The sequence below is a fragment of the Priapulus caudatus genome, unplaced genomic scaffold (genome assembly GCF_000485595.1).
Source record: "Priapulus caudatus unplaced genomic scaffold, Priapulus_caudatus-5.0.1 Scaffold1895, whole genome shotgun sequence".
In the NCBI taxonomy this organism is placed as follows: Eukaryota; Metazoa; Priapulida; class Priapulimorpha; order Priapulimorphida; family Priapulidae; genus Priapulus; species Priapulus caudatus.
The window spans coordinates 27,226-39,483 of NW_014578956.1; the positions used below are offsets into that span (position 1 = coordinate 27,226).

Sequence of the window (12,258 nt, forward strand, 5' to 3'; positions counted from 1 at the left end):
CCATCCATCCATCCATCCATCCATCCATCCATCCATCCATCCATCTATCTATCTATCTATCTATCTATCTATCTGTATGTCTATTTCTACCTGTCTGCCTGTCTCTCTCTCTCTCTCTCTTTCTCTCTCACTTTTTCTCTTTCTCTCTTTCGGTTGTTTTAAAAGTTTAATAAATATTTATTATTCCATTGATTAGATTTGGGGTTCATATGATGTCGTGCGTGCGATTGGAGCTAAATTCTGATCAGATGGCGAGCAATCTACGAGTGAATAGAGTTGCTGTACAGACATTCGTTTTTTTTGTCGTCTAGTTAACTCTGGTTAGAGTGGAATAATGCAGCAGCTATGAACAAATTGGTACCCTTTTTAGACTCCACTGCCTGTTTTCATTCACTGTTGTGTTTGTTTCGCCATTGATTCAACGCGGTTCAAAACATCTAGTTTTACAGGATCAACATCGGCTTTTCACGATGCTATGCAGTAAAGCGTAGCGCTTTGTAGTAGTGGTTTGGAACTATACGTGGTGTTGTTGTTGTAGTGTGTGTGTGCGTGCATGCATGTGCATGGGTAGGTGCATGTATACACATATGCATGCGTGTGTACATAAATGCGTGCGCGTGTGTGGGTGGGTAAACGAGTGTGTGCGAGCGTGTGTCTGCCATCTATCATAGATTCTAACTGTTCGGCCATGTGCACATGTCCGGAATAATCCCATATATCGCTGTTATCCTGTTGATCTCTCGCACTTCGTGTGGAAAAGCTGGCTGGAAAGCCCCCTCCCGCCTAAAAAATAACTAAAGGCATCCGTGACCGTAATCGTCTTGACCCGAGAGTTGGTTGACCGTTCGTTGCTCTGAAACTCCTTCAAAGTTCCTTCCCAAAGTAAAGTTGATGGTGAGAGGCTAACTCTATTTAAGAGCTGCATCGCACATGTAGGCCCTACTCCACAGCTTGACTGTGAGTGCTGCTGTGGAGCTTGGCTGGGCTGGAGATTGAGGGAGGGAAAATGTAAGATATTGGCTTCGTGTTGAGCAATATATTGACGTGTAAGATCACTGCATGCTGATTCCTTATTCTCGGTGGGAATTTTTTTTTTTCTCCGCTCTTATGTTTTTTCCCGGCAGGAGATACGATAACGTCTACGATACATTTTGGCAACTCGTTCGTCTACGAAATATTTTTCTCCATCTCCCCGCCCGTCCACTTATCTATAAGCTTTAATTAGTCGCTTCCTTAGTGTTTCGTTTCCCTTCATGTCCCGTCTGCGCGTGTTTTTTGCGTAGCATTTGGCTTTCCTCGCCGCTTTTTCTTGTTGCGTACATCCTCTAGTTGCCAGACGAGTAAATCTGCCCGTGGGCCTTTGTTGAGGCTCGGAGAGTGAGTTTGCCTGTGTAACAACCTGCCCGTGTGTAACAACCGTGAGGCGTATTGAGCAGAGCTGTAAGATTCCCGTGAACAGTGCCACCGGCTCAACGTGCCTTCTTGCCCCGTGTAGATCTCACAGCTGCTAATTGGAAGAGTATGTCTGGCAGTGCGAGTAACGAGAAATCTTGCTCACGAGATAGGGGGAGAAGGAGGAGGGGAGAGAACGGGAGAGAGAGAGAAAGAGAAAGAGGGGGAATGGAGAAGGGGGAGAAGATAGATAGAGTAGGAGAGATAATAGGGATGTATAGGGAGCAAGAGCAAGAGAGATAGAAAAGGTGGGAGAGAGAGAGAGAGAGCACGAGAGAAAGAGAGAGAGAGCGCGCGTGAGAGTGTGTGTGAGAGAGAGGGAGAGATGAAGCCACCGACCGCTCGCCCTTCCGTGCCTATCGTGCCAATAGACGGAGTGTGCTTACCGTCGCTGACCCCTACGCCACCAAATTGAACAAGGAGCGCGGGGTGTGGTGGGTGCATCCCGTGTTTCTCCCATGTAAAGCATATGCCACCCAGTTCCACGGTTAATTAAAAACGCAATTTCGGCTTTCCTTGCGTCCCGCTTGTCTTCGATTCGCGAATCAAGAAAATTTTTATCCTGTATTTCCCGGTGTTCCGGATAATTAAAATGGTCAGATCCAGCGCCCAGAAGATCCAAGCCCCTCCGCTCACCTCCCTTCCCATCCCTTCTCCTCCCTGTATCTACACTGCAGATACAGATGTCGGAACTGAGGGTGTCTAACATCTAAGCTTGCTGCTGTTTATATCGCTGGGGGTGCATTTACGCGCGCGGGCGAGTGGCTGAGAGCGGGAGGAAGAAGTCAGACAGGACACGCGGGGGGTTTCACGCTGCCGGCAGTAATGCGCGCGCGCGCGCGCGTGTGTGTGTGTGTGTGTGTGTGTGTGTGTGTGTGTGTGTGTGTGTGTGTGTGTGTGTGTGTGTGTGTGTGTGTGTCGTGTGTGTGTGTGTCGTGTGTATGTAGTGTGTGTGTGTGTGTTAGTGTATTGTATTGTGTGGTGGTGTGGCGCGCGCGTGTGTGCGTGTGTGTGTGCGTGTGCGTGTGTGTGTGTGCGTGGAAGGCCCTGCATTCTGAGCACGCATTGCATCGTTGTTGTTCACTCGGGCGCCCCTCCGCCTCCTCCCTCCACTCCCTCCGTCTCTTCCGCCCTTTCCTCCACTCCTCCGCCTCCTCCACTCCTTCTCCTCCTGCTCCTCCCCCTCTCTTCTCCACCCTCCGCCAGCCGGGGCACACACACACACACACACACACACACACACACGCGCGCGCGCGCGTGAAAGTACCGCAGCGCTGTTCATGCGGCTAAAAATATACGTCTGACGATGTTTTTCCCTCGCAGCTGTTCTTCTTCGCGTATATAGGAACGGGTATATATATATCCGTTCCTATATATATATATATATACCCGTCCCTATATACACGAACACGCCGTATTTTTCACGCATCGCCGAAGCTGTATATATATATCGTGGTGGAGATAGAGATATACTTATCCCGCGTGCGCTCGGGGTGAAACCCGCACGCGTGCGAAATGTCTAACTGGGCCAGCGGCCAGCAAGCCAGCTGAAGAAGCCCCAATGTTCCAATGTTACTCACAGCAGCAGCGTATAGACGAACCAACGTTACCAGCGCGGTGGTTGGTGGTTGCATTACTAGATTTCTGCTGAATGTTGACGCTGCGACTGACGTGCGTGCGTCCGCTTGTTGATAAGAGGGGCTGTTATGTTTTCGGGGATTTGCGGCTGGCCTAGGATAGCACGGGAAGGAGAAGGAAGGTAAGCCGATTCCGGCTGTCGGTCGTTAAAGAAGGAAAACAGGATGGTGGACAAAACAGGATGTGGAAATGATGCTCTCTACGTATCGAGGCTACGATCCTTGTGTTGATCTAGCGGTGGCTTCTGCGGCAAACTAAAACTGAAACCTTCCTTGTGACTCGGCAGTAGAAGAAGAATATTGTCATGCAGCGTCGCTTAGCTTGGTTCAAAGTCCGACTTTCCTCTCTCCTCTATATAGACCCAGTTTCCGTTGAAATTTCGCGAAAGATTGCGTGGAAAAGTGCGCCACAAACCGTTAGTAGTAGACCGATCCTTGCTTTCGATTTGCTCACAGCAAAGCACCAAATTCTGTACATTTTCTTGCTGCAACAATCTTTGTTGTGATTTTTAAGATATAATGTACATAATTTGTGTTTAGTAGCAAGTAGGTATATAGTACTTTATATAGTTTGCAAGAGTGAGAGTTGTGCTTTTTCAGAGTGTTAGTTTGATGAAGGTTATTTTCGTTTTAGATATTCCCTCTTAAAAGGGTTTTACGTAAATAAAGACTCATAAAAACAGATAAATTTATTGCTCTGTAAAACGACCTTTCCATATATATATATATACGCGAGAATGTTTAAGCATCGAGACCGTATTTATTCTGTCGCTCTTAACAGCCCTCTAAACCAATATGGCGCCATAATGTTTATGAGCAAAGCGAATGTCATCAAGAGTTTTAACTTCACAGCGTGAAACTGAACATAAACAAAACGCCAGCAAATTATTTTTAGTTCTTCTTCATCCATCTGCTTCTCCCCGCTTTTGCAACATCGCTGTGTAAGACGGTCGGTTTTTGTGCGATATCCCCCCTCGAAATATTTTAATCCTCGTCGAAAACAGATCCCTAAATAAAAGCTGTTAACACATTCACAAGTAACTGATAACTATACGCGCTAGACGTCTACCCATTCGCGTGACGAACACTGAAATTATATATTACTTCAAACGAACTGCCGTCTACATGCATGCGTCATTACCATTTTCCGTAGAATAGTGAGAATAATCGTGTTTTTAATGGTGGGTTCTAATTTTGCGCAGGAGTTCACGTGGTGGGAGTTGTACTCGATCTCGGACGGGAAGGAGCAGAAGAAGATGGACAGTCTTTGGAAGGTTAACGACATCAACCAGCTTGAGAACATGGTACGTGTGTGTGTGTGTGTGTGTGTGTGTGTGTGTGTGTGTGTGTGTGTGTGTGTGTGCGTGCGCGCGCGTGTGTGTGTGGATGTGCGTGTGTGTATGTGTGCGCGTGCGTGCGTGTGCGCGTGTGAGTGTGTACGTGCGTGTGTGTGTGTGTGTGTGTGTGTGTGTGCGTGCGCGTCATATGTGTGCGCGCGCGTGTGTGTGTGTGTGTGTGTGCGCGCGTGTGTGCGCGCGTGTGTGCGCGCGTGCGTGCGTGGGTGTCATATGTATATGTATATATGTATGTCGTAGCGCAGCATTGAAGCCAGGGGACCGTAGCTTAGTCGTGTGTAGCTATGTAACTATGTAAGGGTGTGTCATGTGCAAACCTAACTCTAACCCTAACACATGCCTAACTATGACCAGGGGGGGAGGGTCGTAGCTAGTCACGTGTAACCATGAGTCGCTACTTACAGCTGGTCGGAGCTCAGGACTTCGAGACGCGACGCGTGATCCGCTCTCGTCTGCAGGAGGTGAAGAGGAAGCACAAGGACGAGAGGGAGGCGATGATGAGGAAGAATAACCAGAGTCTACAGCTTCGCAGTGCTCCTCAACCCTTCGAAGGAATGCAGCAGCAGCACATGCAGGCAGAGGTGTGTGTGTGGTGTGCGTGCGTGCGTGTGTGTGTGCGTGCGTGCGTGCGTGCGTGCGTGCGTGCGTGCGTGCGTGCGTGCGTGCGTGCATTTCCGTGCGGGTGTGCGTTTGCATGGGCGTGTGTGTGTATGTGTGTGCGTGTATGCGTGTATGTGGGGACAATAGAGGAAGCAGGCCACGTTGTCCAATAACAAGGATCAATGCTGTGTATGGTGCAATATACTGCTACTCAGTAAGGATGATCTCCTTTGCCCCAGGCTGAGTGGAGAAGGCAGGCAGAACTGAGTGGCTTTGAAGACATGGCGATGGGCAACCCCTTAGGAGCCAATAGACAAGTCATCCACGAGACAAGAACCGGTCCAGGTGGCACCACCGTCATGTCAACTAGGAACACCTTCACTACACACAACCCCAGTGAGTCTTCTATTTATATGTTATTCTTTTACCTCCTTTAACTTTACTTCAATTAGAGATCACGTTATTCTCTTTATCTTTATTCTATACACATTCGCACTGATGCATGGTAGAATACTCTTGATGAAGGAATATTTTCTGGAGGTTGGATTCGACTATTTACGTTTGCAAACCTTAATCACAAACATATCGTCACGCGTGGTATACCATAGAAATGTACAGAGAGAGTCTAACTAGCATAGGTTCTCTCTGTGCGGTGGTGCACACCAAACATTTCCGTTAACATTCTCCTTTGCTCTGGTACCACAGAAATGTACAGAGATAGTCTACCTAGCATACCCTTTCTCTGTGTGGTGGTGCACACCAAACCTTTCTACTATCATTCTACTTTGCTCTGGTATTATAGAACTATATACACAGACAGATAGTCTGGCTATCATACGTTTTCTCTGCGTGATGGTGGTGCACACCACCACTTTTCCATTAACTTTCTGCTTTGCTCTGGCGGTGGTTGGTCTGTGTAGACGTACGGAGCTATCACAACGTGTTACTGCAGGACACGAGGGCCGTCACAAACACGGGAAACGTCGTTGACTACTCGCACTTGCAATCTCCCGGTACCGTTTCTTTCTCTGCTTCTATCTTCTTTCAACCTCACCTTTACGCCTGCGCTTTACTTTCTAGATTACGATTCAACACAATTTACATTTACGATTCATGTGTGTGTGCCTTGTAGCAACGGAATCAGAGGTCTCATGCTAGTGCGTGCGAGCATGCGTGTGCGTGCGTGTATGTGTGAACATGCGTGGGTGCGTGCGTGTATAATATAGGGTGCGATATCCAAAACTATTCTAAGAAGATACTATACGTGATTTATAGTCTTAATAATAATATAGTTTATTTTGTGAGTCCAAGAATGGGCCAATGAGGGGTCAACAATGAGGGGTCAACAAGCAGCAGTAAATTATTAATGAAGGGGAGAAGATACGCCGGGTGCCGTTTGCTTCCTCAGTAGGGTCCAGCCAAACATTTTAAGGGTCCAGGCAACAATTTCTTGTCTTTAGTGAGCACTATTTTTGGAAAGCGGTAAATAAAATGGAGGGTAAAGCGCTCATAAATTGTTTTGGAATTACCCCCCTGATCACTCGCCCCTCCCCCCTCGATCCGCTAGGTTTCATGTGCGTGTTCACTTTTTACTCATTTAATGGCGTTCCTGTTTTTAACATCTCTAAGTCCATGAACTTCAGTAGAACTCATAAATCGCTAGAACTGATATACTTAGTCGACTTGTTATACGACGTCACTATAGCAGCGTTACTTTGTGCTAACGCACGTACTCTCAGCTTTGCGAAAGTTTTAAAACTTGGATTAGCTATATTCCTTGGCGCACGGTAGCGTAGATTATAAGATGATTTAATCAGTCAACTACAAAGAATGTTTGCCAATATCATTGTCGTTGGGTTTTTCTCAGACGATGCGGAACATTTGGTACAGCGCCTGTCAGGACTGGGAGACAGGGATGGCAGTGGCTCGGTCACCATAACCAGAACGCAGACAAGCATGGTGAATGGAAAATCTTCAACCGAAACCAGCACGAAAACGCATAGCTTTGGTAAGCACCTTTTTTACGCCTGTTATTGGCTGTCAAATAGAATTACCTTTATTGTAGTAGTGTATTATTAAATTGTGAATATTTGCTGGCAATCCATATATAAATATGGTTTTTAATTTTTTGTATTTTACAGGTAATCCAGCTGGTGGAAATCAAGCTAGGTTAGCATTCCAAAAGTTGGATGCTGTGAGCAATCCGAAACCAATGAGGTAACTCACGAATTCATCCTATAAATAATGATTATTCATCGATTAAAATGTTAAATTATGCTAAATCGTTAGATGATTCATCAGATAACAGATGAATGTTCTAATGAGTGATATCAGGAGTATCATAATACGGACAGTATATATATATATATATATATATATATATATATATATATATATATTATATACATCTATATTATGACACTGCTGTGCTATTATTCTATCATATTTAACAGTTGTTACTGCTGTGATATTAACATTAATCCAATTGTCATTGTCACTGTCAATTCCATTGGCATTGGCATTGCAACATAATGCGTCAATAACCTTTGCAATGCATTTATGATTTATGTGCTTCGCGGGCGGGTGGGAGTATGGTGTGCGTGCGTGCGTGCGTGCGTGCATGTCGCCAGTTGGGAAGCTGAGCTGTGCTATTCGCTAGACTTTGCATTTTCTACAGGACATCTTACAAAACGTTTGTGTGGATTTCTTTAACGATATGCTCGGCAAATGCAATACAGCTACACGCAATGTCCACACGTAACCTAACACTGCCATGCACAGTCAAGCTGATATTTTAAAACGAAAAAGAAAAGGACGTCACGGTATAATGTATGTGAGTGTACTCTTTTGGCGCACATATGGAAGTAGCTCTAGTACTATAGCCCTTGTTGCCACGCCTGTTGCAACAAGCTAGGGTATAGTACTAGAGCTCGCATGAGAGTTGTTCACGCATGGTGCACGAACGGATTTTTGTTTTATTTGTATGTGCATGTATAGAGGCGCCACCATAAGGAATGATGTGAAGGCCGTGAAAGCTGAACTGCTAGATTACTGTCAATCGAACACGCAGGAATATGACAGCGACGTACGTATAAACGTGCCTAACACACTCACGCTTCGAAGAGGGCCTGGCCCACCTCCATTTTCGGGGCTAACTGAGTCCGGACTAGCGCGTATATAACCCGGGATAGCGTGTACACGCTGCAAAAATTTAACGCGCGCCTGGCCCGGACTAGTTTGATGTAGGATGAAATTTGCAGTCGGTACGGGGGTATCACTCGCACTGGCGAGGGACTCGTTGTCATAAGCATCATTAAATAGGTTACTGTCTTATGATAGCAATGACTATTTATTATGATTAAGATGTCGAGTTTCGGGAATACAAATCTAAATAAAAAAACTCAAACAGTAACACTCGGACTTGTGTTTAAGCGGTAAGGTGTGGTTTGGTTGGGAGGGGGGTCGTATATAGCGACACTCGAAAGCTGTTCTTCCAATTTACGCCCACTGCCAAGTGGTCCGACGGTGTTCATACTCAGCAGGGGTATGACAATACACAGATGAAGCATATAATATGACACAAGATGAAGACATAAATATACACAGGGCAGGAATTCAATTAAAAATCTTACTTCCTGCAAATATGGGTGCAAAGACCCACTCCCAGTTCCAGAGCACCTTATGAGTTGTGCTCATGTTGGCGTGGGGCAATGATGACTAGGCAGATCTATGCTGCATGCACGTGCATGAAGGAATGCATTCTTTCTCTCTTACTAATCTATGACTGTGTGTAATTGTCTAGGCGCTGTGTGGGCTCATTTTTGCACGTACAAACTAACAACCTCTCAAACATCTGCACTTTCTCTACGGAGGCATCATTGCATCTTATTCTGCTGCTTAAATAACAGCTTTCTGATCTTCTGTTAGGCCACTAAACTTGATTTTCCTCTGACGCTCGTGATTCATGGTAACGGTTCCGTTTCGCGATGTTTCTTTCTTTGACTGTTAGTGCACCGCCACTCTCCTCTAGTTTTTCTCCTCCTCCTAGTGTTTTTTGCCTCGCCTACTTCTGCTCTTATTCTTCCTGTCGGCTTCACTCTGTCTGCTATCTCTATCGTAGCAGGTCAATCACTCTTGGTGGGAGCACCCCGGGAGTGTTTAATGCAAATACCGCCAAAGAACAGCTGCTCTACTGGTGCCAGGCAAAGACGACAGAGTATCCTGTATGTATCGAGGGAGAGGGAAAGGGGGAGATGACGTGCATAGATGGGGGATAGTATATTTGGGGGGGAGACGTCATTGAGGACGCACTGAGTAGAACTACTCAAATTACGCGGGAAATTGGACGGACAACGTACTGTGGCTAAATTGTTGATACTTACGGAACTTTCTCTCCTGTTTATAGGTCGAAATAACGAATTTCTCGAGCAGCTGGGCGAATGGAGTCGCATTCTGTGCGCTGGTGCATCACTACTTCCCTCGAGCGTTCGATTTCGGCAAAATCAACCCAAAGAACAGAAAGGCAAACTTCACGATGGCATTTAAAGTCGCAGAGTGAGTAGCAAACGAACTTGCTGTGCTTTTCCGTGGCTGTCTATATACGGATAGGAATTATTATCAGGAGTGTCATAATATAGATCTCTATATAGTCTATATAAAGTCTATAGTCTATATACTCTATATAGAGCCAATATAGAGTATATTATGACACTCCTGTTATTATCACTACCATGAGATAAAAACGAAAATATATCAGCTACTACATTAGTAGGACTTACTTCTATGGAATGGTGTACCTTTTATGAAAGGGTGTACTTAGAGTGCACCTATGGTTATAAATGTACTTTTACAACAGGTTTTTAGGTTTCTACTTATAGTCTACTGTGAACAATTCATGTTTCATCACATAACGTTTGGTCAACATGTTCTCTCTGTAGAGATCTCGGTGGGGTGTACCCGCTGCTGGAGGTGGAGGACATGTTAATGATGGGCAACAGACCTGACTGGAAGTGTGTCTTCACCTACGTGCAAGCCCTCTACAGACATCTGAAGGACAGACAACCTGGAGTCCCGTGAATGTTTACACTGCCTGCCTGTTAAAACCGAACTCTTGAGATTCATCTTCCCATGGAGATTGTCGGGGTCGTCAGCCAAGATGGCGGTTTGCCAGCAACTAAGACGAGAAATCTTTGACGCATTCTTGCCAATCTTTGCACCGTGCGATGCCGATATGTTACTATGTAAAGCACATAGTCTTATATATGTGTGAAGAATTATACGTAACAACGTGGTATAAGACGTTTTTTTAAATGTACTCGGGTGGCTATGAGTATAGCACACATCAGAGAGAATAGTCAAGTCGTGTATCTTCACCAAGAATTTGCATTTCGCACATAGTATGAAAGTTAGTGTGAACGGGACCGTCACGATGTGCAGTTGACCTGCCTCGCACTGGTTTCAGTTTTGTCATCAGCCAGTATTGTTCCACATCACAGTGGCTGCTTCAATGACGATATTTATTCAAAGTTTGAATATTTTGTTGGTGTGTAGATACGGGGGGGGGGGCAGCTACATACGTTATATCGTGAGTAAATTATCTTACTCTTGACTACATATATATAGATAAATAGTTAGCTAGATAGAAGCGTATATAAATATACTGCCTGCCGGCCCTGCCATGAAGAATGTCTAAACTCTTCATGAATAAAGCTCCGAAAGAAGTCAAAAGCTGTAGAGCATTTTGAACCTGATGGTTCCTTTAAACAACCACGTGCCAGGCGCATTGCCTGCTCAGCTAAGGGTTTAATGACTATGTGACACACTACAGGGAAATTTTACAATGTGTATTGTTGTAACTGTACTCTAGATGAGTACATTATATGTTTAGAGAGCCAGAGGCAACCAGGTTAGGGGGGAAGAAACCAGAGTTTAGTTACACGCTAGAACAGATAAATAGAGAGAAAGAGTATAGGCATAGGACAGCAGTGGTAGACCAGAGTATGCGAGCCAACCATACGATCACCAGTCAACGAACGATATTACTGGCCTTATCCTGAAACATTAGTTATTCAGTATCACGAGTCAACATAGCTAGTTGTTGAACAACATCTACTTTATCATCTGCAATCGTGAATTAATAATGAAAAAATTTGTCCTTATTAACCATTGCTACAATGTATCTACAGGGCATCCTCCTAAATATTTGCTATCTACATATCTGAAACTGCAATGTTGTAATATCTCATCTTGATCTCATTTATATTAAATGATGATTCATATGATTTGTACTCTATGCAGTTGAAGAGTAGGAGTTGTTAGTACAACGCATACAACATATGTAATGATTTGTCAACGTCTGCACCCAAAAACTACGTGGATGTAAATTTGGAAAAGATGAACCACATACTTAATATTTTTGTATTTGCATCAAATGTGAATGACTCATATAAAGAAATGTGGCAAAATAACCCATTTGGTATACGTAAGCACATTATGGAGATTAGTAAAAATATTGACCTAAATTACACGCTCGTTACACTTTTCATTTGCACTCGTTATTCTACAATAGAAGAAAAAGCTCATGAGAAAAATAAGATACATTATGTGTATCTGTGACATAGCATTTTGCAGACACCTCACGTGCCATGGTCCATATTGAAACTGCTGAATTGCAACACAGAATAATGGACTTGTAAAAAGTAAATATTGCATGCCATAACAAAACTTTTAATACAAATATTTTAATATACATATTATCAGGAGTAAGATAATATAGAGGAGTATGACTCTCCAAAACATGTGAATTTCAACATTTGCTTGCCTAATTTTACCGATGATATATTACGTGCAACTCGATAAAAATTACATCTAAATGAGCGTTGGACATCCATCTCTAACTAAAACTTTACTTTGTTTAAATACCTCTTGCCTTTACGGAGATATAGCTTTGAACGTCACACATGGTTCATAGTGTTTAACTAAGCTGGCGGCTCAGATTGCCCAGATAGCTTCCGAACAGTGGCTAGCCTGTGAGGAATGGTCTTGTCTGTTGACAAGAATGCCACCTGTTGGCGGCAGGAGTAAGATAATATAGACTTCTATATTATATTCTATATTATATCATACACACTATATATATTATCCTATATATATAATATATACACGTATATATATATACACACATATATACACACTATATATATACACACATATAT

At 44.1% G+C, this 12,258-nt stretch overlaps 1 protein-coding gene across 8 annotated transcripts in view; it reads left to right on the forward strand.

Moving 5' to 3' along the window:
• The window catches only part of LOC106817857, a 22,612-nt gene extending 11,044 nt beyond the window's left edge, over positions 1 to 11,568 (forward strand). For 4 of the 8 annotated variants that reach the window (XM_014822561.1, XM_014822566.1, XM_014822568.1 and 1 more), the window contains 9 exons: positions 4,292 to 4,393; positions 4,849 to 5,025; positions 5,284 to 5,440; positions 5,965 to 6,057; positions 6,912 to 7,052; positions 7,186 to 7,261; positions 9,165 to 9,267; positions 9,450 to 9,598; positions 9,982 to 11,568. In XM_014822561.1, the coding sequence (XP_014678047.1) occupies positions 4,292 to 4,393; positions 4,849 to 5,025; positions 5,284 to 5,440; positions 5,965 to 6,057; positions 6,912 to 7,052; positions 7,186 to 7,261; positions 9,165 to 9,267; positions 9,450 to 9,598; positions 9,982 to 10,120 (1,137 nt within the window). In that variant the 3' untranslated portion in view covers positions 10,121 to 11,568. Of the gene's footprint in view, positions 1 to 4,291; positions 4,394 to 4,848; positions 5,026 to 5,283; positions 5,441 to 5,964; positions 6,058 to 6,911; positions 7,053 to 7,185; positions 7,262 to 8,041; positions 8,130 to 9,164; positions 9,268 to 9,449; positions 9,599 to 9,981 lie in introns of those variants that run through there. The other 4 variants (XR_001395112.1, XM_014822565.1, XM_014822567.1 and 1 more) reach the window with 4 other exon arrangements.
• The last annotated feature ends 690 nt before the right edge of the window (positions 11,569 to 12,258 follow it).